Source organism: Vidua chalybeata, chromosome 3, assembly GCF_026979565.1.
Source record: "Vidua chalybeata isolate OUT-0048 chromosome 3, bVidCha1 merged haplotype, whole genome shotgun sequence".
NCBI classification, from domain to species: domain Eukaryota; kingdom Metazoa; phylum Chordata; class Aves; order Passeriformes; family Viduidae; genus Vidua; species Vidua chalybeata.
The window spans coordinates 57,205,864-57,232,914 of NC_071532.1; the positions used below are offsets into that span (position 1 = coordinate 57,205,864).

Sequence of the window (27,051 nt, forward strand, 5' to 3'; positions counted from 1 at the left end):
CCTGACTAGCACATCACTGAAATAACAATACTGGTGTATTAAGTCTGTTTGATCTCAAAAAGTACAAGAAAAATTATCTTTATTATAAGACTGCACTTAAGATCATTAATTACCGATTCAAACTCAATACCTAATAATTTAGGCAAGTATCATTAAAAAAACACAAACTCTTAAGTTGGGTGAAATCCAACAAGAATACATATGCTGAGTGACTAAATGCACTTTGTGCTGCTCCCAACTGTTGTACCACAACAAAGATAGGCTCTTCTCCCATTCATGAAAAGTTCTCATGCAGAGGAACAGGAATTTCCCAGTGGAGGTGAAGTGTTCTCAAAACCATAATGCTTCTCTGTGCGTCGACCCTTTCACATCACCAGAGTCCGGGTGGGGAAGGTGGCCATGTATTTGCGTGCCTGATCTGTCAGAGCCATCTGATCCTCAATCTTCCCGCAGGACGCCGACTCCCAGGTGTTGTTCAGATGCTAAATTAGCAAAGAGAAACAGAATTAGTTTGCATGCTGTGTGATTTATCCATAGTCCCAGCCAAAGCGAGGCCTGCTGACAATTAACTGTCCCATGAACAGGCAGGGGGATGTTGTCCTGTCCCCTGAGGAACTGAAATCTCAACACAACAGGCAAAAACATGTCACCCTGACTTCTCAGTTACTGACCACAGGGGCAGATAGACAAGATGATCTGCAGAGGGGACACCACAGGAGATCCAAACTTTCCCGCTTCTCTCTCAGACAGTGTCTTTTCTACAGCTGTAGCCATAGCTACAGCCTTGCCTTTAATCCTTTAGGAAGGTCTAAACGAGAATGTATTTGGCAGGCCAACTTCACCATCAACAGAGCACAGACAGGCTACAGCGCACAGTTAAAGTAATCAATGTTATGACCATGCACAAATTCCTGCTGAACCTACATTCTAAAAATGCAGCTGCTCTGTCCTGGAGATCCCTAAAGGGACCTGACAAGCCCAGCGCTGCCGAGGATTCCCGCGCTCAAAGCTGCTTTCACCTGTGTGCAGCGATCAGCACCCGCCCAATAATGCAGCTCCTCTGGCAAAGGAGGAGGGAGGGGGGCTCGACTCTCAGCAGAAACAGCTTTTTAATTATCATGTAAGCCATTTCACTTCTTGTGGTATTTATGGAGGTTGCAGACACCATTTAGTATAATGCTAAAATGAGATAAACCTATCTGCAGAGGGCTGTGTGTGCTGTATTTATTTACTCACTATACATGTGAGACATTTCTCATTGCCTTGAGCTATAAACAGCAATGAAATTTCAAAGCTCCTGGAATTTACCAGGATACACACTTTTATTTTTTTCTATTGAACTCTCTCACTTAGCCAGTGTGTCTGCCTTTCCACACTGAAACTTTCTCTAAGACCTGAATAAAAACTCTATTATCACACAGTTAGCTGTACAAATAGTCTGCATTCCAAAAATGCACACAATTGTGCTTATCTTTCCACAAGGGAATCCCAGCACTGCTGAATACTGAGAAGGTGTATGCTCAGGATCCACCAGCAAAGACAAGTCAAGAGAAACCTTTCGCAGCTCTCCATTGCATTTGAATAGGATCATCTTTGCAGTACAATAACTACGTAGCTCAAAGAGATGTCCAAAGCCTTCCCAACCTCTAGGACACTGGATGAATCATAATTAGTGGACTGCGAACCATCTGCAGAACTGTCCTGGCATGCCCATGGCTCTTTCTGCCAACTTCTGGTTGTTAACTTTGCAAGAGGATCCTTAAATTATTCTCTGGCCTAAATGTTTACAGAATGCTCTTCTGACTGTAAACAGTGTTATCTGAGACATATGGATAGTATAAGGCTGGGCAACTATGAAATACAGATAATTTCACATAACAAGCCCTAATCAGGGTACTAGTACAAATACAAGGGACCGAGGTTCCTGCCTTGGAGGCCTTACAGTCTGAAAGGGACAAACCCAGTGAATAACTAAACAAGTGTGCTAGTCCTCTGCAAATTTCTGCTGGGCTTCCCTAGACATGGCTTTCTCTTCTCTGCAGGGAAGTTCCAAATGCTGCCTCTTCTGGATGCCATTTTGCAAGCAAAACTGCTGAACTTCAGTAGGAGTTCCCTTTCTGAAGGAGAACCAGGTCAGGCCTCAAATCATTAAGTTTCTGCAGTTTTTGTGGGAAAGCTGCATCTGTGAAGTGAACAGACATGCCATACACCTATTTTCTAGAGCTGTGGACCTTGTGCTGTGGCTGAGGGCATATGTCAGAAAGCAGGTGTGACACACTTTCTGTGTGCCATAGACCCGCATGCAACACACCACAGCTCCTTTCATGTTTTGGTTAAACAACTTCCAGCCTAAATTTTTCAAAGGCACCTACACAAGCTGGGAACCTACAACTCCCTACTGATCCTCAGTGAGACTCAGGCACCTGTGCATATTTTCCCCTGCTGTTTTAGAGGTATTTGCATGAGGAACCAAATTAATGCCTGGTATAAAGCCATTGGTTCTTCTTAGAAGTTGGATTTTTTCTGTACACCTCAAAAGCAGCTGATAGTTCTCATATATCCATGATTTCCAAGGACAGAAATATGTGTCAAACCAGTATTTCCCTGTGATCCCCCAAAGCTTCAATGGACCAGTCTAGAAATTAGAGATCAGCAGTCCCTTAAATAACTGAAAATATGTAAGGAAAAGTCCATTTGTCATAGTAAGTCAATTTCTGAAAACTATAAGTAACTTCAGGTAAGGAGTGTCCCCATTTCATAAATTAGGCTTAATTGTTAGTATCTACACTGAGCTCTTTGTATTAACAGCCATGTGCTTAGTAGAAAAAAAAAAATCTGTATCCTGATATCACCAACATCTCAGCAGGCTGCTACATGTCACTCATTCCACAGAAAGCCTGGTCTTCATCTTTAGCCTGATGTCAGTGTGGCAGAAGCTGCTCAGGCAGGCAGTAACCCTCTGCCCTCCCACTGGGCTTGGCTGCCCCAGGGAGCACTGGGCAGCAGGCACAGCAAGCACAGGAGGACCAGCTCCACCCCTCAATTGAGCCTGCTTGAAACAACTTCAGCTTTGCTGTAGGGACATTAAAGTTTTCATCCATGTATTATTTTTCCCAGTAAATTACACTATTTACACTTTTTTCCCCCTCCCTATTGTGACAAACTTATAACAAGAGCTAACTTTGCATCTGGGTGATGACGGTGAGAGCTCTGCTCCAGTGAAGAAAGAAAAATTGGACCCAAAGTATCGTATTTTCTGATGCAGCATATTTACTAACACAGTTTTCCACTCTACCCTTGGTGAACTCAGATAACATTTAAGTGGGTATTTTTAATAAACATTTTCTGTCTGAAGTCCTGACTCTCAGCAGCCAACACAAAACAAAGCACAATGCCTGTGCCTTGCCAACCCTGCAGCGCAGTGCCAGAGGCACGTGTGAAAGTCATTCTGATGGGAGCAGTTTTCCTTCCCTCCTTGGCAGGGTGTGCTGGGTCCTACAACCCAGGCAGAGTGCCTTTCTGGGCCTGGTCACACACAGCTATGGGATCTCCTTGTAAAAAGGGTAAAAAGGGATGCCACAATGCCTCCTTCCACACCAGCATGGCAGCAAGTACTGACAGGGCTCTGTTACAGGACAGTGGCAGTGCCCCACAGACAGCAGTACCCAACAAATGTATCAGAAGGAAAGAGACTCAAGGCAGAAGGCTACAGGCTGGCAGGAAAACAGCACAGAAACCCTAGCCAGAACACTCCTGTTGCAGAATGCTCATTGCATCCTCCTGACCACATTTACAAGTCTAACTCTGCAAATCTGAAGGAAACAAGATCTTTGTAACCAGACGCCAGAAGGCCTGACCCATACCTCACCAAAATTGATGGACATGTTTTCATTAATCCAGTGGATTCATCCAGCCTAAACTCAGTCATCTAAGAGTGGGGTGTTCGTTTTGGCACCTAAATTCCTAGCCAGTGGGGAGTGAAAGTGATTTCCAGAATAAATTCTTTCCACATACACAATTTTTTCATTGCTTCACAGGGTAGGAGACCAGTCTTAATTTTGCTGTCAATTAAAAGAGTTCAAACCATTTCAACCACTACTTCCACTGTATTTTTTTCTTCCAAACACAGCAGTTTCTCTCTTTAAGTTAAATCACGGAGTGGAGGGGGAGAAGAAAGTATAGTGCTACGAGTTCTCATAGGATTAAATTACAGATCCATGGTACAATTCCAGCTTTGTCATTCTCCCTGTCCCTTTTCTTTTACTCTCTCTCCTTTTTTTTTTAACCTCACTAATCCTACCAATACATCCTTCTCCTGGCAGCAAAACTACCTTATTTATCCTGTAATATGCCTTCAACTGCCCTCAGGCAAATATGAACTGTAAACAAACTGTCAAAGCTGTAACTGGGATATCCAGTTAAAGCACTTTAAATAAAAACTTGGACCATCTAGAGAAAACAGACCAGAGTAAGGGAAGAAAACAATATGAAAAGGTGCTTTTCTAACAGAACTAGTCCTTCTGCTCTTGTAGCCCAGACTGCCTTTTCATGTGCTGTCTCTATAGCTTAAGAAAGCTCCTGTGTTACAACACCTTTTGTGTTAGAAGCCAATGCCAAAATCAAACATTGCTGCAGTCCTACAGTGCTGAGCTCCCAAACTGATGAAAGTCCAGTAGAAATCCTTGGGCAAAGAACTGTGTTAGAAAACAGATTTTACATCTCTGCTTTGCTGGCAGGTAGCTTCAGCAACTCTAGCAAAGCTAGTGGTGTTACAAACATTACCACTAATTTAGCCAAGCTTTGCTGGTATTTTAAAATAATTTTTAAAAAGCTAGTGGATTTAAAATATTTTAAATGCCCAGACTATTAGAAGGTCTCTTTTTGTGTTTCCCTGCTGCAAAAAGCTGGATTTCTTGTCAGCTTTCCCTTAGATTACACGGTATAGATTGTCTGCAGAATGTGCCACTGAAAAGAAGGCTTGCAACAGAAATGCAGCACTCCTGAAACAGTAAAATAATGCACTAAACAAAACAATTTCCTAGCAGAAAACAATAGACAGCATATGAATAACATGACTTTCTATTCTGTAAGGATGAAGAACTGGCATGACAGTAAAGACTAATTAAAAACTAAAGTGACCATAAATTAATTTTTTATCTCATTTGACAAGACAGACCACTATTTCTACCCCTGCTGCTGGCTTTCCTCTGGGGCACAGGACAGACTTCTTCTAAACTCTGGGGCTTTCCAAGCTGCTCAGAAATACAGTTTCCTAAATGTGAAAGAATAAGATGGTCCAACTTTTCAGCTTTGTTATAAGCATGACACCAGAGCTAGAAAGAGCTATTTGATGGCATTTTTAAGAGCTTAACCCTGAAGTTCTTGCTCAGATAAAACTCCTGCTCAAGATACATGAGCTTCCCAAGTAAGATGAATGGACTAGATTATGGAAGTGGGCTAATCATCTGCAACTCATACGAGGATATTCTTCCCTTCTCCAGTAATCTTTTTTTTTTTTCCCCCCACAGATCAGAATACATTGCTGCGAATGTGACTAATAGTTAAGCTGTGACTTTTCTTCCTGAGAGACCATCACCAGCTCAGGGCAGCTGTAACTTCCAATTTGTTTGCAACCCAAATTTTGCTGACCTGGGAGGAAAACATGCAATGACTGGCCTGTAACTTTGAACCTTGTCTGGCTCCCTCAGCTGTGGCAAGCATATCTCCTTCCTGTACATATCACTCACTGGGGACAGAAGGGGCAGCACAAGTGAGAGAAACCTCTGGGGCTACCTTCCCCTGCTGTGCAAATCTCAAACACAGCATGCTTCCCCCACTCCCTTGATTAAACAAAGGAAAATATGAGATTTTAGGACCTTTTTCCCTCAAAAAGCCATGGAGGAAAAACAGAGAAAACCTGCTGTTGCAGAAGACCATGCTGCCTTCCTGGCCATTTTTTCTTACAACCAGACGCAAATAAAACAACATTTCACTTTTTAAACTGAGAAAATTAAGCTTCATGACAGCTCAAACACTTGAAAAAAGGTTAACCAAGTAAGTGTTTTAAAATCCTTTAAACTTACTCTTTGAAGAGAAAGGCTACATAAACCGCTGAAAGTCAGGAAATTCGAGCTGAAATGTGTCAGTCTGTGGTTAAAAAAATGGAAAGTGACAGGAGCTAGGGGTTGAAGAACATTCTCTTTAGCTTGCAGGGCTTCTACCTTGTGTTGTTTCCTTTGTTACTGGGGGAAGAAGATATCAAAGCAGTGCTATTTTCTTAAAAGGCTCCATTTCATGGTGTCTTTTGATAGCCTGCAGGGTTAGGTGGAAGGTCTGTGATTTAGCCTACTTTTCTATCTGTTAAAATGTCTATGTTAGGATAGTTTGAATTATGTACTGCTCCAGAACATAATGTGAAATAAAATTTAACTTTTACATAGGAAGGGCCAGAAACAGAGGGGGTTTTATGTAACCTCTTACAAGGCAAAATTCAAGCACATACTCAGTACAGATCATCTTTTTGTCTTGGTACTGGAGTATGTTATCCCAAAACCTTAACCCTTGGAAAAGTTGCTAGTGAGACCAAAATCTCCCTGACATGCAACTAAGTGACAAAAATATAGGGTGCAAAAATACAGGTTTTAACTAACCCCATGAATACAAAGCAGAAATATTTGAGATCCATGCAATGGAGAGTAAGTCTACCCCAAGGCAACATGTGGGTTTGGTGAGACATTCCTGTTCCTGCCAGTCTGACAATGCTCCATGCACAACCGTGAGATTTGTCACATAGGACAAAAGAGCTGGCTGAACCTCCACGCCTTGCCAGAAAGATCTTACACAAAACTGCCTTGACATCCAATGTCTTAGGGAGACTTAACAGGGGATTGAATGAGGATAAAACCCAAACTCTTTTTGGGTCCATGGAGGCTTCTTCTCGCTTTGCTCTGTACAACATGGACAGCACCAAACTCCAGTGGTGTTACATGGAGTTACCTGACCTCACATGCCAAATGATGCAACATGCTGTTCCTGCTAAGTGATGATGAATCACATTGTGCTATCTGATATGGCCATCAGCTGCTATTTACTAAATGGCATATGATCAGTCAGTATCCAAAACGCAGTAAAAAATATCATTAGAGATATGTTTGAACATTTGCTACTCTTGCCTTCTTTGGAACTTAACAGCAAGACAATAAGTAATCAAGAATTTTGATCAGTTTATCCCTTGCCAAATATCTTTGTGTAAATGTAGTGCAAATTATTAAAGCAATGAAAAACTGTGGGCTGGTAAATATACTGCCTCCCTCTTTTCTAAGTTCAAATTTAAAAGAAAATGGAATTTTAGAAACCAATATAAAAAAACCTCCATATTAAAAAAACCTCCTAAGTTTAGTGCTGTCTTTGTTTCTCTCTTCCCTTTCCATGCACAGATCCCAAGGCACAGAGATTGCTATAATTCTTTCTTGGACTGAAGTCAATGAGAATTTGCCTAAGTAAGAACAGTTGGATCACACCCAAAATATTAACTGCAGCAATGTCAACATATGCAGACACCATTGAATTTCACCCACATGAGCTCCCTCATGCTAACGTCTGCTTTCATGGGATCAGTGGATTTAGTCCAGTTATTTGTTTGTGACCATGCATGTGTTCATGTATGAGGGTGAGACACCAAACTCTAAGCCAGGAAGGGCAGAAAGCATAGGACAATAATGTGCTAAAATCTGGTCATGTACAAAAAACAAACAGTAAAAACAATGACAAGCACAAAGGCTAATGTTTTCCATGGCTTTGCACCCTTTAGACATGCTATACCCAAGTCACATGAGTCCATTTACACTGGAGGAGGGAAAGCATTAGGGCCAGAGCAGCAGCAGCTTCTGGTGTGAAATAGAGCCAGACTACACATCCTTTCTGAGCTGCACGGGGCCACACTCCTCCCCTCTGACATGAAGCCAAGCAGCTTTACCATTACTTTTAACCAAGACACCAAGTCCAAACCAGAGAGTGCAGCCATTGGCAGACAATACTGCATTGTTATAAAAAGGCTGTATTTCATTCCGAAAAAACTGTCTGTGCCACCATCACAGAAACCCCAAACCTCATTCTTCATTTAAGATTACATTTCAGCTGAAAAGCTCAGTGTTCCACCAGCAGAGAGAACAATTTTACCTTCATAGTAGTAAACCAAGAAGCTGCCTACTAACTATTCATTTTGGGGCTTTTTACAGCTACTTTTTCTTTCAGTTCGACACACTTTAAAAACTGAGAGGAGCTGGGAAGTCCTTTTTAACTCAGTTCCTACTTAAGAGAAGGTCCTCTTTATCCAAACAATGAGCACACCTGACTTTTAACATGGTTTCCTAAGCATGGACTGAAGAATTGAATGCAGAATGATCCACAAATTGACTCATGTAAACTTCCTGAACAAAATCAGCATGAGTGAGGACAGAAGGTTAAACAAGCCCTTTCATTTATAGCAGCTTGTAAAGAAAATATTTTTGGATAGCAGGAAACATAACACCGGTACACCAAAGATCAAAAGATCCTATTTTACAGACCTCTCAGATCCTTCTTTTTTATTACAGCCAGAGTGCAGGCAACTACCACTAACAAGACAACACACAGCCCATGCTGCTTAACTACCTGAAAATCTTGCCCTAAATCTGTGAAGGAGCCCGGAGTTTGGCTGGGGTCACAGTTCACAGGCAGGTGTTGGGATGCAGCAGGGCTGAGCTCATGAGGACCAGCAGCCTCCTCCCAAGCACCCACCAGGGAGCTCCAGCAACCCCCTGCAAAGCTGGAGACCCAGTCTCCTTTGCCCTGAGGTGGGTCTGAATTCAGCACTAGATCAGGGGCAGCAAATCTGCAAACCCTTTTTTTGGCTGTCTACCACAGTGCAGCCAAGAAACACAGTTCATGAGGGAAGAGCAGATAAACAACATTGAGTGTGAGTCTTTGGCCCCTACAGATGCCCCCATGTCAAGGGGAGTCCTAGTCCCTGCTCTCCAAAGATGTTTTTCATCAAATGATTCTGCAGCACAAAATACAAGCCTACTCCATGGCAAACTGTGCCAAATGGGGATGTGTGTAAAATTTTACTATCTCCTTTTTTAATGCCTGGCTAGAAATGCCTAATCAAAACCAGCCTGTATTCATTCCTTCCTACTGTAAATAATCCCTAATGTAAATTATGGAAAGAGGGAGGAAAGAAAAGATTAGCCACGTGGACTATCTGTCTGAAAGTCAGGAACTATGGAGTTACAATTTCCTTCCTGACAGTGACTCACCCTGGGGAATGAGACACTTTCCTTTATTTCTCCCAAGTGGAGAAGGGCTACAAAATCACTTAGTCATGTACCTTGGAAATACAGAAATTATGTTTTGTTTTCTGAATGACTTGCCTTGAGTTTCACTTAAAGTACACAAGAACTGCCAAACTGGCTGCTAATGACTTTGGTGGGCTTTGGCTCACTCCCTGTGCAACGGCTCTGTTTTAAAGCACAGCAAATGTGTGTGTTTGTTAATACTTGGCAAAAGCACAGACACATAAACCCCAGCGTCAGATCTGACGTACACTACAACAATTACACGTTTAGCCTTCACTGGGGAAAGGCCATCCTGGTGCTGGGCTGAATGGGCAACACTGGCCACACCTGTGCAAACCAGGCAGTGCTAGAGTCTCTCCTCTCACCGCATGGCCAGTCACAAGTTGTGGCCACCACCACACCTACAAGGAGTCTACAGAAAAAAACCCTCTGGTCCACATTAATTCTTAGTCCTACCAATTCCACACTGCACCCAGCTGAGTTACAACACTCCACACACAGGGCTCTGCCCTGTTTAGCTTCCTGGCTCTGCTGCAGCCACTGTGCCCCCATGCTCCACAGGCAAAGTGAGATCCTCAGCCACATTCATCTGAACATTTCATTCTTCCACACTCAAAACTTAAAATCAGCCTGTGAGAAAGCAATATATATATATCTGTATGGATGCATATAGGTATTTTTATATACAGAGGATACTTTTATCAAAGAATAATTACCTGTAGAGGACTAGCTAGTGGCCTGTTTCTAGGTACTGCAACTGTTTTGTGAAAACTATCATCATCTTCAGACACAGGCATCTTTAAAATGGAACTGGTAAGAAGATTCTGAGCAGGAAAAGAAAGAAAGAAAAAGGTTTTCAGCAACTCATGAGAACAACCTGAATTGGAACGCATTGTAAGTAAACTCAGGCTGAGTGCAGAAGTTGCTACGCTGGGCACAGACACAGATGAGGAGCAGACCTCAGCCTAGTGTCCCTGGGACTTGGCTTTGCAGGAGCATTGCCCTGTGCAAAGGTTTTCCATCCAGTGAAAATCCCAAATTCAAGAATTACAGTAACACTGAATAGTCCATAAGTCTTGGCAATGCAAAGGGATCTGTGCTCATGCAAGGTCTCCTTTGCAAAAACCACGAGAGAGTGTCTCTGTCTCTTTCACCGGTTTTTAACTCCATGATCTAGTAATTTCTACACACAGGTGCAGGCATCCTCCAAGTGCAGGCTCTTCAAAGTCTGTGGGCTGCAAAATGACTGCAACTTCTGAAACCTTCTATAGGTATCAGAGTGATAATTAAGAGTAGCAGTTTGCTTTTTATGCTTAGTACAGGAAAATTACACAGAAATAAGGAATAAAGCCTACTTGTGAAGAAAATCAGAAAAAATCTTCTCTTTCTCTTGCATTTAAGAATCAAACAGATGGAAAACAAAGAATTCCTTTGATGGCATGAAAACTTATGCTTACTGGCACATCTTCCATAGTAGACCCAGGTGTAAAGAGCTGAGTGTTCAGGTTTTCTCCTTCCCAGTGATTTGAGCAAAAGAAATTTCCAGCTTTATCTGTTGGGGACTCCACCTGAAAGCAGAAAAGGCACGATTCAACCATCACATAACTGACCAGGAGATTTCTGTCAGTTGCTTAACAAAATGAACAAGTATTCTTCACAGAGGTGCATAATGCATGTTTACAGTAAGATCTTTTACAGCAGCCTTGCTCTTTGCAGAAGAAAAAAGTTCAAGGTTCTCCAAAAACCTCCATCTAATAAAACTTTGAATACTTGCACTCAGTGCTCTGTCAGTATTCAGGAGTTTAATCTCCTAGAAAGGATTGAGAATAAATGTATTTTTAGAACTTTAGTGACAAAGTAATATAATGCAATGTCCTCAAATGTTCAGGTTTCTAAGTCACTCCATGGAGCTTGGTCCCCATGGGGTTCTTCTATACTTTTCACCAATATTTGAAAGATTCAATCTAAATTCATGTCTAATTTTTCTTTTCTTTTTAAGTTTCAAACGAAAACTGCATTAGAACGGCCCAAGCAAACCCCTGCTGAAAACAGCAGAAAGACTTCTATGGAAATCAATGGGAGATGAATTAGACATGCCTAGTGTACTATATGGAACCGACACTAAGATCTTGGGGCTCACATGAAAGAAAAACAGACACAGCTATTTAACAGAAAAGGCATTGCTATAAGTTTCTCAGCAAAGAGTTCTGAATTAAATTGCCTCAGGTAAGTTTGAGATTTACCTCTTGTTTGATTTTCTTCAGCAAAGGGGGTCCACTTTCATGTAGCCCAGCCACTATTGCAGATTCCTCCGACTCCTGCTTGATAACATCCTGCAGATCTTCTACAAGATGAGTTGGAGTTTGAGGCTGAAAAAAGAAACGTTATATCCAAGTCCCAGAACATCCCTCTGCACTAATATCAAAGCAACTTTTATCATTGTTTCCTTCTTACCAGCATCTTCAAAGGACCATATTTGATTTCCTGAGCTGCAAGTGCGTTTTTGAATGGAGTGGGTGTTCTTGGAGAGCTTTCTAATATCGACCTCTTGATTGCTGGAGTCCTGAAACTTGAAAAAGGAGAGGAACTTTAAAGGAAGATGCTTGGAAATACTAGCTCTTTACAGAAATGCATGCATACAGACGGTATTGTTGTAAGACTTTGGAAAATATTTCCCTGCCATCCTATTTTGCTTTTACAGCAGAACATCAATTTGACTGTGATACGGTGTAATGGCTTCATTTTAAAAACTGGTGAACCTATATGCATGGTTTGATAACCCACCTCAATAGTCATAAAGTGGAAGTTTTACTCCCAACTAAGAAAAATCTGAGTGTGTGAACAAACAACTCTGCAGGAAGCACAGAATCATAGAATGGTTTAGGTTGGAACAGTCCTTAAAGATCATCTAGTTCCAAACACCCTGCCACAGGCAGGCACACCTTCCATGAGATCAAGTTGCCCAGGGCTTCATCCAGGGATAGGCCATTCACAACATCTCTGGCCAGCCTGCTCCAGTGCCTCACAGGCCACTCAGTAAAGAATTCTTTTCTTGTATCTAATCTAAACCCACCCCCTTACAGCCTAAAGCACATGCTGACCCAGCACTTCGGTTGCATGCAAATGTGAAGACATGGACCCTCATGAGTTCGACAAGACAACAGACTTACACATGGTTTTCCTTCTGAGCTTTGAAAGTCTGGTCCCTGTGGAACGGGGTGGAAACTGCCATCTTATGGCTGCACACCGGCGTGGAGGTAAGTGCAGGGTTGTCCAGGTTCAAGTTTTCATGATTAGATGAGGTGTTTAAGAACTGCACATGTGGAAAGAAAAAATTAACAGGAGCGTCCAGATTACATGGCAGACCTCTTAAGCTGGCATTATTCAACAAAAGAAAAATAAATTATTTTCTTCTGATTGACATGAGTCACTCTCCTGATCCTATGATTTGAGTAGGGGTATGTGGGGTACCTGACTACATTGTGAAAAAATACTCAATGGCTTGGCTCAGGAAGCTAGAGAGGGAAATTCTAAAGGAAATGACATTCTGTTCCAAAGAGAAAAACTTTCCACCACTTTCAGAGCCTAATTTGGATTTTCTCCAAATAAATTTTAATTAAGACCAGTTTGCCCAAGAAACTGGGTGAAAATGAGCAAGGGATGTTTCAAAAACAAACCCACAGGAAACAGGGTTAAATTCCACAAATATTTATATGGGGCATCTAGGGGCTTTTAGGGCAGTGAAAGTGTTGATGATAGGAAAATAAATTTCCTTTCATCTCTCTCAAAAGAAAGTACTTCATTTTCAGAGTATAAAATGAAAGCTGCCACCTGTGATGGGAGCGTGGAATACTTTGGAATGGAAACAGCTGACTGGAAAAGAGGCAGCACTATTTGTTTGGAGAAAATTGCTCTTGCATGTGTTCTACCTAGTAATCTAAATATTGTTTCTATTTCTAGTCTACAAACCTGTGAGCATAGTGGTATCCTTTATTCTGACAACAATTCAATGTATTCCCTTCTAGATTCTGTCACTTTATAAAAATGTGGCATGTAAGAAAATCTGGCTTTCCCTGGAAGAATTACATATGATTAAAATAGCTAATAAGTAATGGGAAATACAGTGAGAAATCATTACATGAAATCTTTTACTATCCTTCATGAAATAGTGTTTCTTTGACATCAAAGACTAAAGCAAACACAAACAAACAAAAAATCCAAAACACTTTTAAATAGTGCTACAGCTGTGAAACAAAGTAACCATCATCAGGAATTTCAAAGTGCACACCAGGCCATTTTCCTCCTCATTCCTATTCCACTCCAACTCTCATGGCCTGGGCAGAGGATGGCAAGTGTGATTTGAATTTTCTGGTTGTTGTCAGTTTGTCTCACAACCTGAATGCTATTTAAATGCAGTTTGGGGTTTTCTAGGTCAATGAATCATACTGTACGTGGACAGAGATGGAAAGTATCACAGATGATCAGAAATGTTGAACTCTAGTAGTTGGAGTTAGCAGCAAGAGTAAAGCAAGGAGTCACACTCCCCTACAAAAAAGATCCAAAAAGGCAAAAACCCAAAACACAAAAAAACAAGCCCCACAGATGAATTTAAAAGCCAAGAATCAACAGTTAGCTTGCTGATTAACTAAACTCAGCAGTGAAGACTAGGAGCAGTGAGAAGATTCAAACATGGAGTGAAATCAACAAGCACAACGGTAATTAGTCATTTGTTCCAAAGGATTAGTTTCTAAATTGTTAAGACTGGGGTGACTTTTGAGAATTAGTAACATCTGTGCAGAAGTCTTGATCTACCTGCGAGGGAGAGAAGGGCAGGCTTTTGACAGGGGAGCGCTTAGGAGGAGTTGAGCTGCTGACGTCAGCTAGGACCAAGGTGCTACCGTGGCCACTGGCTGAGGGGCTGCAGTGCCCTCTCCTTTTGCGAAGAAGGACCCACGGAGCCGCACTGCCCTGTGAGGCAGATAAGGTCTTTGGTGAGCCAAGAGAGCCCTGACTCAACATGACTTTGCTCAAATTTGTGGTGGGCTGTCCTTGAGATCTACAAGCACTGGGCTCTCTTTGCTGAAGCTGCGCGACTTTGCCTGAGGGAGCTCTGCTAGCCGGAGTGTCTGTGTCTTCAAAGAATTCAAAACTGCTGAGATCACCCCATGATGAAGGATCCTGAAACAACGTGGGAGGCACGGAGCTATAAGACAGTGTATAGTGCCACCTCATGAAAATACAGCGCTAGGATATGTCTGTAACCAACAACAACAACAAAGTCTTTTCCAGTTCAATTCAGCCTGACCCTGTCCACGGGAGCAGCAACACTGTGAACACAATTTGTGTTTTCAATACATACCTTGATCTTATCAAACTGTCTGACATCCTAATAGTGTTGCTGGCAACTGAATCCCTAACGAATGAGTCAAATTATGTCCTTACTATTTGCTTGCCCAGTGTTTTCTGCCTGGTATGATGATGGTGCCTTTTGTTACAAAAAAAAAAAATGTGTGCTGTAGACCAAGACTGGCCTCCTTCTAACATGCATTGCTGCTCTGGATGTGCTGAAAGGGAAATTATACCAAATGAAGCAGACATCTCTGCTTCTGAAGGAGGTTGCCACCAACAAACGTAATTCAATGTGCTACTTCTATACATGTAGCATCCCAGAGACTGCAATGACAGTCCACGTCAATGTCAGTCAGATACTTGACATTTAAATGTGTGTTTACAGACCTTCACATATGCCAGGGCAAGTCCCTTAAACTTTGAAAAGCTGCTATTGAGGCTACAGCTAAAAAATCTAGAAAATGATGCAGATACATGAGCGGCCACACCTAAACCTATGGCACGTGCCACTTGAAATATCAATAAATATCACTGCATTGTTTAAAATTTTTCATGGTATCTCTGATTGTATTATAAAGAGACTTAAAATTGAGAGATTGTTTCAAGCTCCTACTGTGCACCTTGCCAAAACTCACACTCCCATTCCAAGATGTAGCAGGAAAGGGAGACACCCACAAAAAGCATATGCATCCATGCTTGAGGGCTTCATTTGCAAGCAGCTGAATTTTGTCATGTCAGAAGATAAGCTTCAGATCCTGGAGCAACTTGAAGTTACTCGGGAAAAAAATCAATGACCACATTTAGGACAATCCCAGCTCCTCACCCCTTACGCCTTGACCATGCACAAATCCACCTGAGGCGGCGAGTCTACTTACGGAGTCTATTAACTGGAGTGTTTCAGCAAATTCTAAGAGATTCTTAACATTATCCAGGATGTTGCTCTGGTGAACAATCATGCACCGTGCAGGGGATGCACTTTCCTCAGGTAAGCAACCGTGATCCACTGGTGGAGATGGAGTACAGTGGTGATGCTCCCCCAAACAGGAAACAGGTGCACTGTCACCACTGGTCCTGGTACTGTCAGCAATTGTGGTGCTGTGCCAGCCGGGGTAGTTTGATGTGTGGTTCTGTGTCTAAAGGAAGAAGACGGAAAAAAAAAAAAAAAAAGAAGAAAAGGGAGGGAGGAAAGGCAGAAGGAACTTAGCAATGAAATTGCACAAGGTGTCAGATGCCACTGGAGGAAAGATAAAAGTAGTTGCATCATCATCTAAGAGCTTATGCCTATGAAACAATTGTCAAGATGTTTCCTTTCATCAGTGCAAGATCTTGTTTTAAGTAATACTGACATTGTATTTGTTATCCCAAAGTTACCTCATAATTTACTTCCAGGATTATAGGCATATGTCATTAATAGCACATAATCAATTCATACTTTGTGATTCCAAGTGCTCAAAAAGTCTGCAAGTCCTTTTCTGTAAGAAGCAAGAGACGGCAGGATTTCCCTACTGAGCGCTCAGCACTGTAGAAGGCTAAACGTTTTTAGAGTTAGAGTTGCTTTTGTCTGGTTATCTCTTTTTCTTCTGCTATCCCTGTCTAATGCTACAGCTTACACCAATGCAATGAAGGGGCTGTCAAATCAACGTGGTTAGGAAAGCAGAAGAACAAATTAACAGAAGTTTCTTTCCAGTGTGATCATGCAACAGAAGAAATTGCAAAACATTAACTAAAGTTAAAAAGTGGCCAAACTAACGTATCATGCATGCAATTCTTTTACTATTCTTTTAAATATTACCCAAAAAAAAAAAAAAAAAAAAAAGAATCTGCTGGCTATCACCTATCTTCAAAAATGATTTGGGGGATTCTTGGCTTTGGTGACAGTGTTAAGTAGTTACACAAGGGTTTTCACACATTAACATCCAATGGCATATACAATGAAGCCTGAGAATTCAGTAATAGCCAGCACTTGCTCCACACATGCAGTTATGAAGAATCTAACATTATTCAGAAGAGTAAAACAAATTCTCAAACATGCACCAAGTCTGAAGCTTACAAAGTGTATAAAACACAGCTGAAGGAAAGAATACAACAGAGAAGAAAAATCTAATGCACAGGCACTACATTTTCATCACATGAACCATTGCACACTTTCAGAAACACAGATCCTGTTATTGATTAAAGGTCTGTAGGATTTTCAACTTTTGTACAATCATCATGTTTCCAATATTACATCACGTTAGGAGCCCAATCCTGCTCCCACTTTACAAAGTAATATACCTGCAAAATTTTTGGATTTTTTTTTCAATAAAAGAATTTACGAAGCAGATACAGATCACTTATGTGCCATGTTTCATCCCTTAAAAATGGAAATATAGAGCCTTGATTAGTACTGAAGGCAGAGGGGGAGTAAAAAGTTAAAAAGACAAGCACTGGGGTAAGGCTGCTATCCCTCCATCCAAGCACACAGTGACAATCTTACTGGTAATGCCTGCTGCCCTTTCAGTTCATTCTCAGTCGACATTAGTAGCAACTCTAATTCCTTTATTCGCTTTTCTTTCTCAGGGTCTTCATCATTATAGTGTCTCTGAAATTAAGAGTTAAGGGAAAAGAAAAGATAAAGGTCTGATAGGATGTAGCAACTAAAATGCTCATGGTTTGCCGACCTGTGCTTATAACAGCCAAATTAGATTCCAAGATGAAACAAATGTCAATTGTGTTTTCCACTACCAAAGTCTCTGCTGAATTTCAGTATAGACATTTGAAATGGAGAAAGTGAAGGCCATCACACCAGATGTCAACAACTGCATTTAAAATCCACTTCAGAAGGAGCAATTATTAGCCATGTTAGAATTCCCCAACCTTCCCCATTTTCTCTTTTCAGCACACTTAATACGTTAAAATGTTTCCTTAATGTACAATGTCTGATTTTAGTTTATCAAATATTTAAGAAATTGACTCTTGAAATAAAGTTCAAGTTATCTACCTGGATAGCTGCAGCAGCTGGCTGAGGTACATTGACAATATTTACATGCAGTGCTACTGGATACGGGATCTGACCAGGAACCTAGGTCGAAAAGCAAAAACCGATTATTTCCATCATATTATCTGCTTGCATTGTTAAATTATGTTAAGCATACTTTGGTGTTGGGTACTTAATATTTGTAGTCTGTGGAGATGAAATAGCAAAAAAATAAAAATGTTTACAGGAAAAGTAATCAGGTTTTTAGGAATATGATAGCAAGCATTAGAGAGGAAAAGAAAATTCATATATGAAATATTTACCCTTTCTGAACAAGAAAAGATGAATAATTTATAGACACATTTGTAAGGATTTTCTAAATTGAAGTGAAAAAGCAAAAGATGCAATTTACTATCATCTAAAACTCTACAATGCAACTGTCTGAAGCAGGAGCCTGTTTCATTATTAATCATTAATACAAAAGAAATCTGATTAAAAACAATACTTGTTCACTTGGTTCTGACAGGCAACCCACAAACAGAATACTACAAAAGAGAACGTGGGAGATTTTGACAGAGAACACAGAATTAACCAGATTCAACTGATATGCAAAAAATTTAATATTCATAACTCTAAGAAATATGTTAACTGCTCCCAAGACATTAAACCACTGTACCTGGTTCCACCACCTGAATGGCACCAGTTTGAAATGTACTTATTTTCAACACTGAACAAAGTAAAAGTCAAAGAAATCCTCATCTGACATCAAACACATCCAAGTCCACCAAGACGAAGAAAATCCTTCATGCTGAAACCAGGCATGGCTAAACTGGACCCATCTGCTCAACGAGGCAAAACAAGCATCCCCCCTACACTGACATTTCCAGGCACTCACGTTCTGCGGCTCAGGGATGTGGTAGTAGGGGTAGTCACTGCTCAGCGGGGGCTGGCTGGCCACCGGCAGCTGGGCGGGTGGTGATGGGTTGTGAGCAAAGGCCATCAAGGGGCTGTTCTTCTGAAAGCCAGCAGCTGCTGAGGAATGGCAGGCTTTGGAGGACTCCTGCAGGTAGCCCTCCTGCTCAACCTTCCGGCGCATGGTTGAGTTCCAGTGGTTCTTGATAGCATTATCAGTTCTGCAACAGAAATACAGATGTTCGAGGAGTTTCAAATATGAGCATTTCCAATTCAGACAGGTCAATGGGCAGGGAACTGCTGTTGGCATTTCTGTTTAAACCCTGAGCTCTTCTCTGACCTTCCTCCTACCCCCATCACTACAGATGCTACTCCCAAGTTCTGAGGAAAGATGCTCAGTATAAAGGTTAGGGAAAAAGAAAAATGGGCTACAGTTGGTTTACATACTTTTTAAACCAATCTTTCATGACTTACATCCTCAAATTGTAAAAAATTACTAATTTCATCTTCACGTCATTCCCATGAAGTGAGGAGACAGCAAAGGCTAATATCTCTTTGAGGCTATCCTAAAGGAATGCCAACATCATCTTCCTATATCTTAATATTTCAGTGGAGTCTTATTGTGTCTCATTACTGGAAAGAAAGACTATGGAGAACAGCTGTGAACAGACTAACTTCCAAGCAATTTCCCAGCTGGTCACCTAGACAGCAACAACAACATGCTCTACACACAAAATCGGTAAACAAAACTGTTGGGATTTTTCTTAGCAGAAAAACTGAGATTCAAATCCTCACATATATGAGTTAGGAAAAACAAACTTACCAAATTTGTGAGATTTTTAAGAGTACACTTTAAAACAGCTCTGCTATTTGAAAAACATCACCACTGTGTGTTACCATTCAAAGTAGTATCTGTGATTTGTGGAAGCCAGAAAAATATTTCCAAGGGCTAATTCCTTTCTTGTTATCTTCTAGAAGGTAAAAGCAGCCCAGGGAATGACTGTTTTAAGGGCTATCATGATCTTACGCCTTATATTTAGGTCTATCAAGTAGCAGGAAGAAAAGTAGGAAGGGAAACCTCTCCCTTGCTTACATTATTTGCTTGCCCACATTTTGAGTCACTTTTAATCAAGCAAGTAAGACACTGAATCTTTGCATTTATATACAAGCTGTACAAAAGCTTTCAGTGAGACAAGTATTTCCAGGACCAGAGTTTGAAGAAAGTTTCTCCTATTTTACACATGGTTTTTTAACAGGTCAAATTCATCTGGATGATTCAACAGCAATTAAAAAAAGTTGAAGAAGCCTTCTCTTAAATAATTTTGAATAAATACACTGGATTTCATGTTGAAAGCATACCCTTAGCTGAATGTAAAATATGTTCAATTTGCAGAGCCTGATCCTTCCCTGTTAAATCGATTTAAATTTTGATAGTCATCACAGGCACAAATAAGACTGCGCAGACATTTAGGAAACTCCTATGGTCTTGCTCCAGTTATTGGCTTTTTTACCTGTGGCAAACATTAATAGCCTGTAAAAATAGCACACTGCTGCGTGTACTGACCAAACAGTGAAGTTCCTCACTGAGAAAAACACACACTGGGTCACTGGCTTCCCAGATTTTGATTCCAAAATTTTTTCGATTTATACAGTGCAGCCTGAGGCGACCAAAACAGACTGCTCAGACCTGCAGCTTTTCCCCTTTTTAAGCGCAAAAAGCATATGTCATTACCGTCCAGGCAGCAACTTTGCAATCTCTGCCCATCTGTTTCCCAGTCTCTTGTGTGCCTGGTAAATAATTCTATCTTCCTCTTCTGTCCAGGAGGTTTTCTTCACTTCTGGATTCAAATGGTTGTGCCACCTCTCCCTGCACTGTTTTCCAATCCTTCCCTTCAAATGCTTAGCAATGACAGACCAGCGCTTTGGACCGTATTTCTGCACGAGCTCTATTACCTTCAAAGAAGGACATAAAAACTGCCTGTATTTAATGATGCATGATGAATCAATGAAATTTTTTTCTGTGGTGAAGCAATATTTTCAACAACATTTCTCAAAACTGCCAAAGTAAAACTAATAGCAATTAAGGTTCCCACTTCCCATTCATATTTTTACCCAAAAGGAAAAATCTGGTAATAGTTAAGGCATTTCTAGACTGCAATTCCACATTACAGTGCTATAAAGCAACAGTAATTTATTTGCATAGCAAACTTAGAAAGCACTACACAAATACAATCTGCCTCTGGCCATAATAATGTTGAGACCACCAAAGTTTCCAGGAGTTTTGCCCCAACACTTGAAATTTGCTCATAAGGCATTAATCAGAGAGAAAGAAAACTGATTACCTACCCTTTGATCCTCCTCTTTAGTCCACGGACCTTTAATAAGTTCTGGGTTTAGTACCTTCTGCCATCGGTGCTGGCATTGAACATCTGTCCGATTCTAGTGAAATGTGAAATACACAAAGTGGACACCTCTTTAGAAAAGATGAAAGTAGAGTGAGAATGCTCTTATTTACACTAGTTTTGATGTATTTCACTACCAACTAAGACTACTAAACAACACAGAGTGATACAGTAAGTCTGAAAAGAAGGTGCTCAACTATCAATTTGCTCACAGAACAGATAAGGTTTCCATCACTTCTGCATTGAGGACTCCCTCACCAAAACTACACAAATTTTATCTTCCCCACCTGCACAATAGCTGGCATGCTTTCACATGCAGTATTTCTTTTCTTTAAAATCATACTTACAATTCAGCATTTTTTTTTTTTGCTGTGCTGAGACATTTTGTTTCATTGTCACATTGGCCATCTACTGTGCAAGTCCCCACCATCCCCCATTTTTGCTTGTTTGATTTTTTCCAACCCTTTCTGAGAAGTAAAAGGAAAAATAAATGTAAGGGTTTCCACAGTAATCTAACTGAATTTCTAAGGTCTCCATTTGTGGAAGTTTTATATCTCCCCTGAAAATGTAACTATAAAGCAACCACTCCCCTTCCCCTTTATCAAGGAAACCCCTTGATAAAGAGTTGCTACTAAGCCTGGAAACAGAAACCAATATCCACTTACAGGAAGGAAATTGGCAATGACTTTCCAGTCTTCTGTGCCATTCTGCTCCACAAGCTTCTTCAACTTCTCATCCTGAATCATAAACACCCCCCCGCCAGATATAATTAATATTACAATCTCTTATTATCCAAATGAAATATTTCTTAAAATTCGTTCTTATAGCTACTTATGCCTCTACTTCTGCTTTCTGAGTGTAAGGGAGGGTGGTCTGCAGACTTTGCGTGCTTTTAATTCCTAAAGCATAAGATTTTTCTACTCCTTTGGATTTTGGTAGGTTCTTCACTGTGTTGCAGGAGAAAGACTGACTTCTGTGCAGTTCTTTGACCCACAATACACATTCCAATTTTACTCATCAAAGCACTGTAACTGTTATTCTTGGACTGGATTTACAAGAGGAAATGGGTGTTTAGATGCCAGGCATCAGAATAACGTTGAAATTCAGTAACACTCAGGCACTCAGCTACCTGGGAACCTCTGAAAATCACAGCCTTAAGCTTTATGTGTCTTGCAAGTGATAGAAGTTCCAGTGATTTGCTCATGGCCTATCTACCTACAATAAATGCACAATAAAACTAACAGCTCCTTTTTGCTCCTGTTCTCTGTGAGGGAGTTTTGCATACTTGTAAATAGCAAAATATTTGGCCCAATCTTTTTAATGATAAGGCCAGAAATATAGACCCTAAAGACAAAAGAAACCAATCTTACGTACTGGGAAAGATCAAGATAGAGTAAAACAAACCAGAAATGCCCCAAGAGATAAGAGGAGAAGAGTAAGCCTCTCCTTCCCCAGTTAGCACCTCCCAGTATGCTCCCAGTTCATGCAACAGGACAATGGCCATTGGACTTCATGGCCATCCTCTCCTCCCTGGCCACATCACAACCACGTCCACCTTTGTAAGGGCAGGCTATAATTTAAAATAAATAAATAAAAAGCTTGCAAGGGGTGATCTGCCACTGTTTTTACATCAATACACATTGTTAGAGAAGAGAAAGTCAAAACATAACTCAAGAACTGTATTAATGTATTCCACAACAAACTCAAACCAGTTAAAAGGCTAAAGGAGATCCATCTGACAAAGGAGTTTGATACCACAATTTTCCCAGAAAGTCAGCACAAGAGTATCGCAACTAAAACACATTCTGACCTTGAAAAGCAAAATACATCTTGAATGCTCAGTTTTGGTACTGCTGGATTTCTCTCCTCCAGCTTTTACTTTGCTTCCACTTGGAATCATTACAGTGCAATTAAAGTGCAAAATTCCAGTGGTACAGAAGGACTGCAGCAGTTTTTGCCACAGTGGTTTGCTGCTGTGGGACACTGAACACACATGGGTTCTCGCATAGCAACAGTTTCCAAACAGAAAGAGGCAAATAGCAACAGCAAAGCACTGCTACAGGTGATTTGGAATCTGCTTCTCCAACAGGGATTACACAGAGTTTCACACATCACATTCTTTAACACAGAGCATGGTGGAAATTAAAAGGTTGTGTTTAAATTTTATTTAAAAGGTAAGAACTATGCTCAAAGTTAAATAAAACACTGAATATAGCTAGTGGGTCAAAAAAGTTGTTCTCAGATATGGGACTGTCACTGAAGTAAATTTGCAGATTAGCAATATGGTGAAGAACATGAAGCAACTTGGAGAAGAATGTGATCCACACTCTCTCTTATCTTTCTACATGCAGAAGAGGAATGAACTTGGATTTACCTCTTCGCGAGTCCACCTGGTTTTTCCTAAGTGACGTTTTCCAGTCTTAGGAAGCAGACCATCATAGTCGTGATCATACACCTCAACATCTTCTTCATCATCATCACTACTATATATACTGCAAAAGGAAACACAGCCAGACAGAGTGGAGCATGAGGACTTGAGCCACTTAATTACAAAACACAACCCCCCCCCCCACTACAATCCTTACAAAGGTTACACAGATAAAAGTTTTAAAACTTGCACAACAAGATTTTGTTCTGCATTCTGTTGTTCTAGTATTCTGAACTGGTTCTGCTGTTTTTGGTATCCACAGATACCGGCAAAGGCTGGCAACCTTCGTATTACTGTGCATGTTTAGACCTGCTCCTAATGTTAGATCAGTGGTGAATTACACATTTGGCAAACTTTCAACCAATGAAGGTTTCAAATTAAAATACAATGTTTGGGACAATAAAGACAACTAGAGGCTGTGTCCAGTACATGAGTACACGTTTAAGATCTTTAACTCGTGCCATACATTCTGAAAAACATTAGTGTTTCTGTATTCTTAATACAGCAGATTGTTATACTGCTCCAAAATAAAACTGACGGTGTAGCAAAACAAAAAGCTAAACAATAACCTTGTTTGAGAAAATGTTTATGAGCTCTATATGAGAAGGCACAAGCTTTTACAATAAGTAAAGACAGTAAGTGGCAGCATTAACATGCAATAAGCTCTAATATAAAATATGCCTTCCATTTATGGGTTTGGACAGATAAGGACTGAGGACAAGTTTGTTTAATATCCTGCAACCAACAAATGAATGACTGAACCCTTCTATATTCTCCATTTCTATAACTTTATTACCTCTAATGCATTTCTAAATCCCTCATACTGCTTTTGAAATAATCTGCTCACCTAATTCATGACTAAGGGATTTCCCCAGAGGCTATCTATGGGTAAAAAGGACTCCATGACTCTTTTCACAAACAGCACTTGCTCTACCTAGCTAACTAAATCTAAGAGAGAGTGTTTTGCAACAAGGCATGCCTTTCTGGTGGACAGTATTTTACTTCTAACTTTTAAGGTATGAGCAGCAGTTCTGATGCTTCAGCTAAGAGATGCTAGCCATGAGTGTTAGAAAGGAGTCACTGTCATTAAGATTATAACCTGTGATATATCTGATGGTATGGCATGCTGTGGTATGTTAAAAGTATGACTAAGACTTTAAAATAAAGTTATTTTGTAATAAAATTAACAGGCACTGTTTATGCTGTTAACCTGTTTTCAGGAGATGACTTTCAATTAAGTTGCAGTGAAGCATGGTGACTGTCAAGATGTGAACACCTCCAAAAGGCAAGCTGCTGAACATACATTCTTTTAAAGTACTGGGCTAATCACACCCTACATCTTCCACCCTGTTTTCTGGCCTGTGTCATGAAAGAACATGCTTACATGCTACACGTGAAAAGTTTTCCACAGCCTGCTGCGATGCGTGTGGTCATCCTGCAGTCTCTGCCGGGTGCCCCTGACTCACCCACCCAGCCCATCGCTGCCACCCTCAACTCGCACCCACCGCGCTGCAGTCCTGCAGCCCCACGATTCACTCCCTATTCCCCAGACCCCGTAACCTCTGGGAGTAAGCCCCGATGGAAGCTCCCACTCTGCACGCACCCCTCGCTGGCAGCTGGAGTCTCCTGTGCTTGAGCAAAAGCTCCCACGCTCCAGCTGCCACAAGCGCGGCTCCGTCCCCGGCCGCCGCTCAAAGCAGATTCACTTTTCTCAGTGACACACAGAGACAGCTGCGCCGCTGCCCATATGCCAAAGGAAGTTTTGTGGCACAGTTTCCAAGTATCATTTTGAAAATGAGTTTTCCGTAGAAGGCAACCAGCAGGTACGCATCCATCGGCGGCGCTTCCTGCGCGGCGGTGAGGGCCGGGCGCCGCAGGGAAACGCCGCTCTGCAGCAGCAGCAGAGCATCAGCGGCCAACACGTTTAAGGACTTCAGTGTGGGGCCAGTTCTGTAACCAGGTTATTTAAATGACTGGAGCCTCGCTGGTACCGCAGAACCGAGCAAACTCCACTGTACTACCTGCGTTCTCCACCAGGAGAAAAGTGCCCGGGGATTCCGGGACGCTCGGTAGTTTCTTCAGTCAACCTGGCCCTCAGCGGTGCTCTAAAACTTTATTTTGCACCTCCGGCTGCAGCCCCGAAGCCTTCCCCCAAGCGGCTGAGCACGGCACGGCGCTCCGCCCGGCCGGGACAGCCGGCGTTCCCCGGCCGCCCATCAGCGCCGCGCTGTTCGCCGAGGCAACCGGCTTGTTCAACGATACACGGAAAAAAAAAAAAAAAAAAAAAAAAGGGAGAGGTAAAAAGAAAAAAAAAAAAAAAAACCAAAGAGGAGGTGTAGAGGAAATGACTCGGTGCTGTTACCGTGATTGAAGGAATTCGGGCACTAGCCCCGCGGGGCAGAGCCCGCGCCCGCTCCCGCCGGCGCCGCGCCCGCTGGATCAGGCGGACACCGCACCGTGCCGCCCCGGGCTCCCAGCCCCGAGCGGCGGACGTGTCCCTGCGGGAGGCGCCCGCGAGACAGCGGTAGCTGTCCCTCTCTTTCGGGAGAAACGGGCCGGGTGATTCACCGCCAGCTCTAGCGACAGCCCCGCTCTGACACTGAAAGTACAGCCCGGCGCTCGCCCAGCGGTTCGCCGCCTCCTCCCGCACCGCAAACCCCTCTTCCTTAGAAAGGACCCACCAAGCCCCCAGTCCCACCGGACGGGGCCGGCGCCCGGGAAGCGACAGGCAGGGCTGCGACCTTCTCCCCTGTCACAGACAGCCAAAGGGGAGGGGAGGAGGGGAGGGTGCCGGGCTGCAAAGAGAAAAAAGCCTCCACGTGTCCGACCCGCCGTCCCTGGCTAATTAGACAACAACTCCGCTCTGTGCGCCCGCGCGGCAGCGGGGCCACGGACGCGGCCACGCGGCGCTATCGCCCCGTCCGGTTCAGTCCACCGCCTCCGGGGCACCGCCGCCCCTGGCGCGGCGTTGCAGGGTTCACCCTTGCCCGGGTGAGCGGCAGGCGGGCGGCCACGGGTGACAGCTCCGGCCGAGCGCTCCGTCGGACTCGCAGCCCCCCGCCCGCGCTGCCGCGCTCCGGCATGTGCCGAGTGGCGTGTACCGGGAAAAAGCTAAGCCCCTCAGGCCGGAGTCGCGCTTCCAAGAGCGAAAGGGCCGCACGAATAAAGGAAACAAAAAGTCGAGGGAGCGAACCGAGTCCCCGCACCCGCTGCCCACCTGTCGCCTCACCCGGCCGGGAATGAATGAATGAATGGGACAGGACGCGCTACCTGCCGCTGCCGAGCCCGCCAGACATTGTCCCGCCTTGCGGCTGCGGGGCGCGCAGCTCCGTCGGGCTCTGCGCTGGCTCCCGCGGGCGGCGAGCACTGGCCCCCCGCAGGCGTGCAGCGCGGGGCCCGAGCGCCCCGGCACCGGCGGCTCCGCGGCGCGTCCTGCTGGGCTGCAGCTCTCCCGGCCCCTCCGGAGGAGGGGAGCGCCTCGGCACCGGGGGCGGAGTAGACCAGGTGCACGGAGGACGGGGGGCTGCCCGCCCGTCCGCCGGGCGAGCCGGTTGCCTGCTGCCGCTTTCCCTCTCTCCCGTCCCGCGCCCCGTCTGACAGGCGCGGAGCGCAGCCGGCCGTTCCCCGCCCGCAGACAGCGGGTTACCTGTGCCGGGGTCTCCGGGACAT

At 42.8% G+C, this 27,051-nt stretch overlaps 1 protein-coding gene across 2 annotated transcripts; it reads right to left on the minus strand.

Annotated features, from left to right (window-relative positions):
* Window positions 1-27,051, minus strand: MYB (MYB proto-oncogene, transcription factor). 2 transcript variants are annotated; one of them, XM_053938279.1, is made up of 16 exons: window positions 27,029-27,051; window positions 23,329-23,446; window positions 21,620-21,691; window positions 20,899-20,991; window positions 20,285-20,505; window positions 18,536-18,773; window positions 17,665-17,745; window positions 17,170-17,265; window positions 15,560-15,817; window positions 14,148-14,513; window positions 12,506-12,648; window positions 11,790-11,904; window positions 11,579-11,704; window positions 10,793-10,903; window positions 10,052-10,159; window positions 1-482 (listed from the first exon to the last, which is right to left on the minus strand). In XM_053938279.1, the coding sequence occupies exons 1-16, from the start codon at window positions 27,049-27,051 to the stop codon at window positions 366-368; spliced, it is 2,286 nt and encodes a 761-aa protein (XP_053794254.1). In that variant the 3' UTR covers window positions 1-365. The 2 variants fall into 2 exon arrangements, with proteins under 2 accessions (XP_053794254.1, XP_053794253.1); XM_053938278.1 differs by having other exon boundaries at window positions 17,161-17,265.

Excerpts from the sequence above, each read along its gene's own strand:
- MYB (XM_053938278.1), bottom strand. The coding sequence starts at position 27,051 with ATGTCCCGGAGACCCCGGCACAG. Across the intron at positions 21,692-23,328 it reads CCAGGTGGACTCGCGAAGAG|GATGAGAAGTTGAAGAAGCT; the intron begins GTAAATCCAAGT and ends TTTATGATTCAG. Across the intron at positions 17,266-17,664 it reads CAGCTGCTGCAGCTATCCAG|AGACACTATAATGATGAAGA; the intron begins GTAGATAACTTG and ends TCTTAATTTCAG.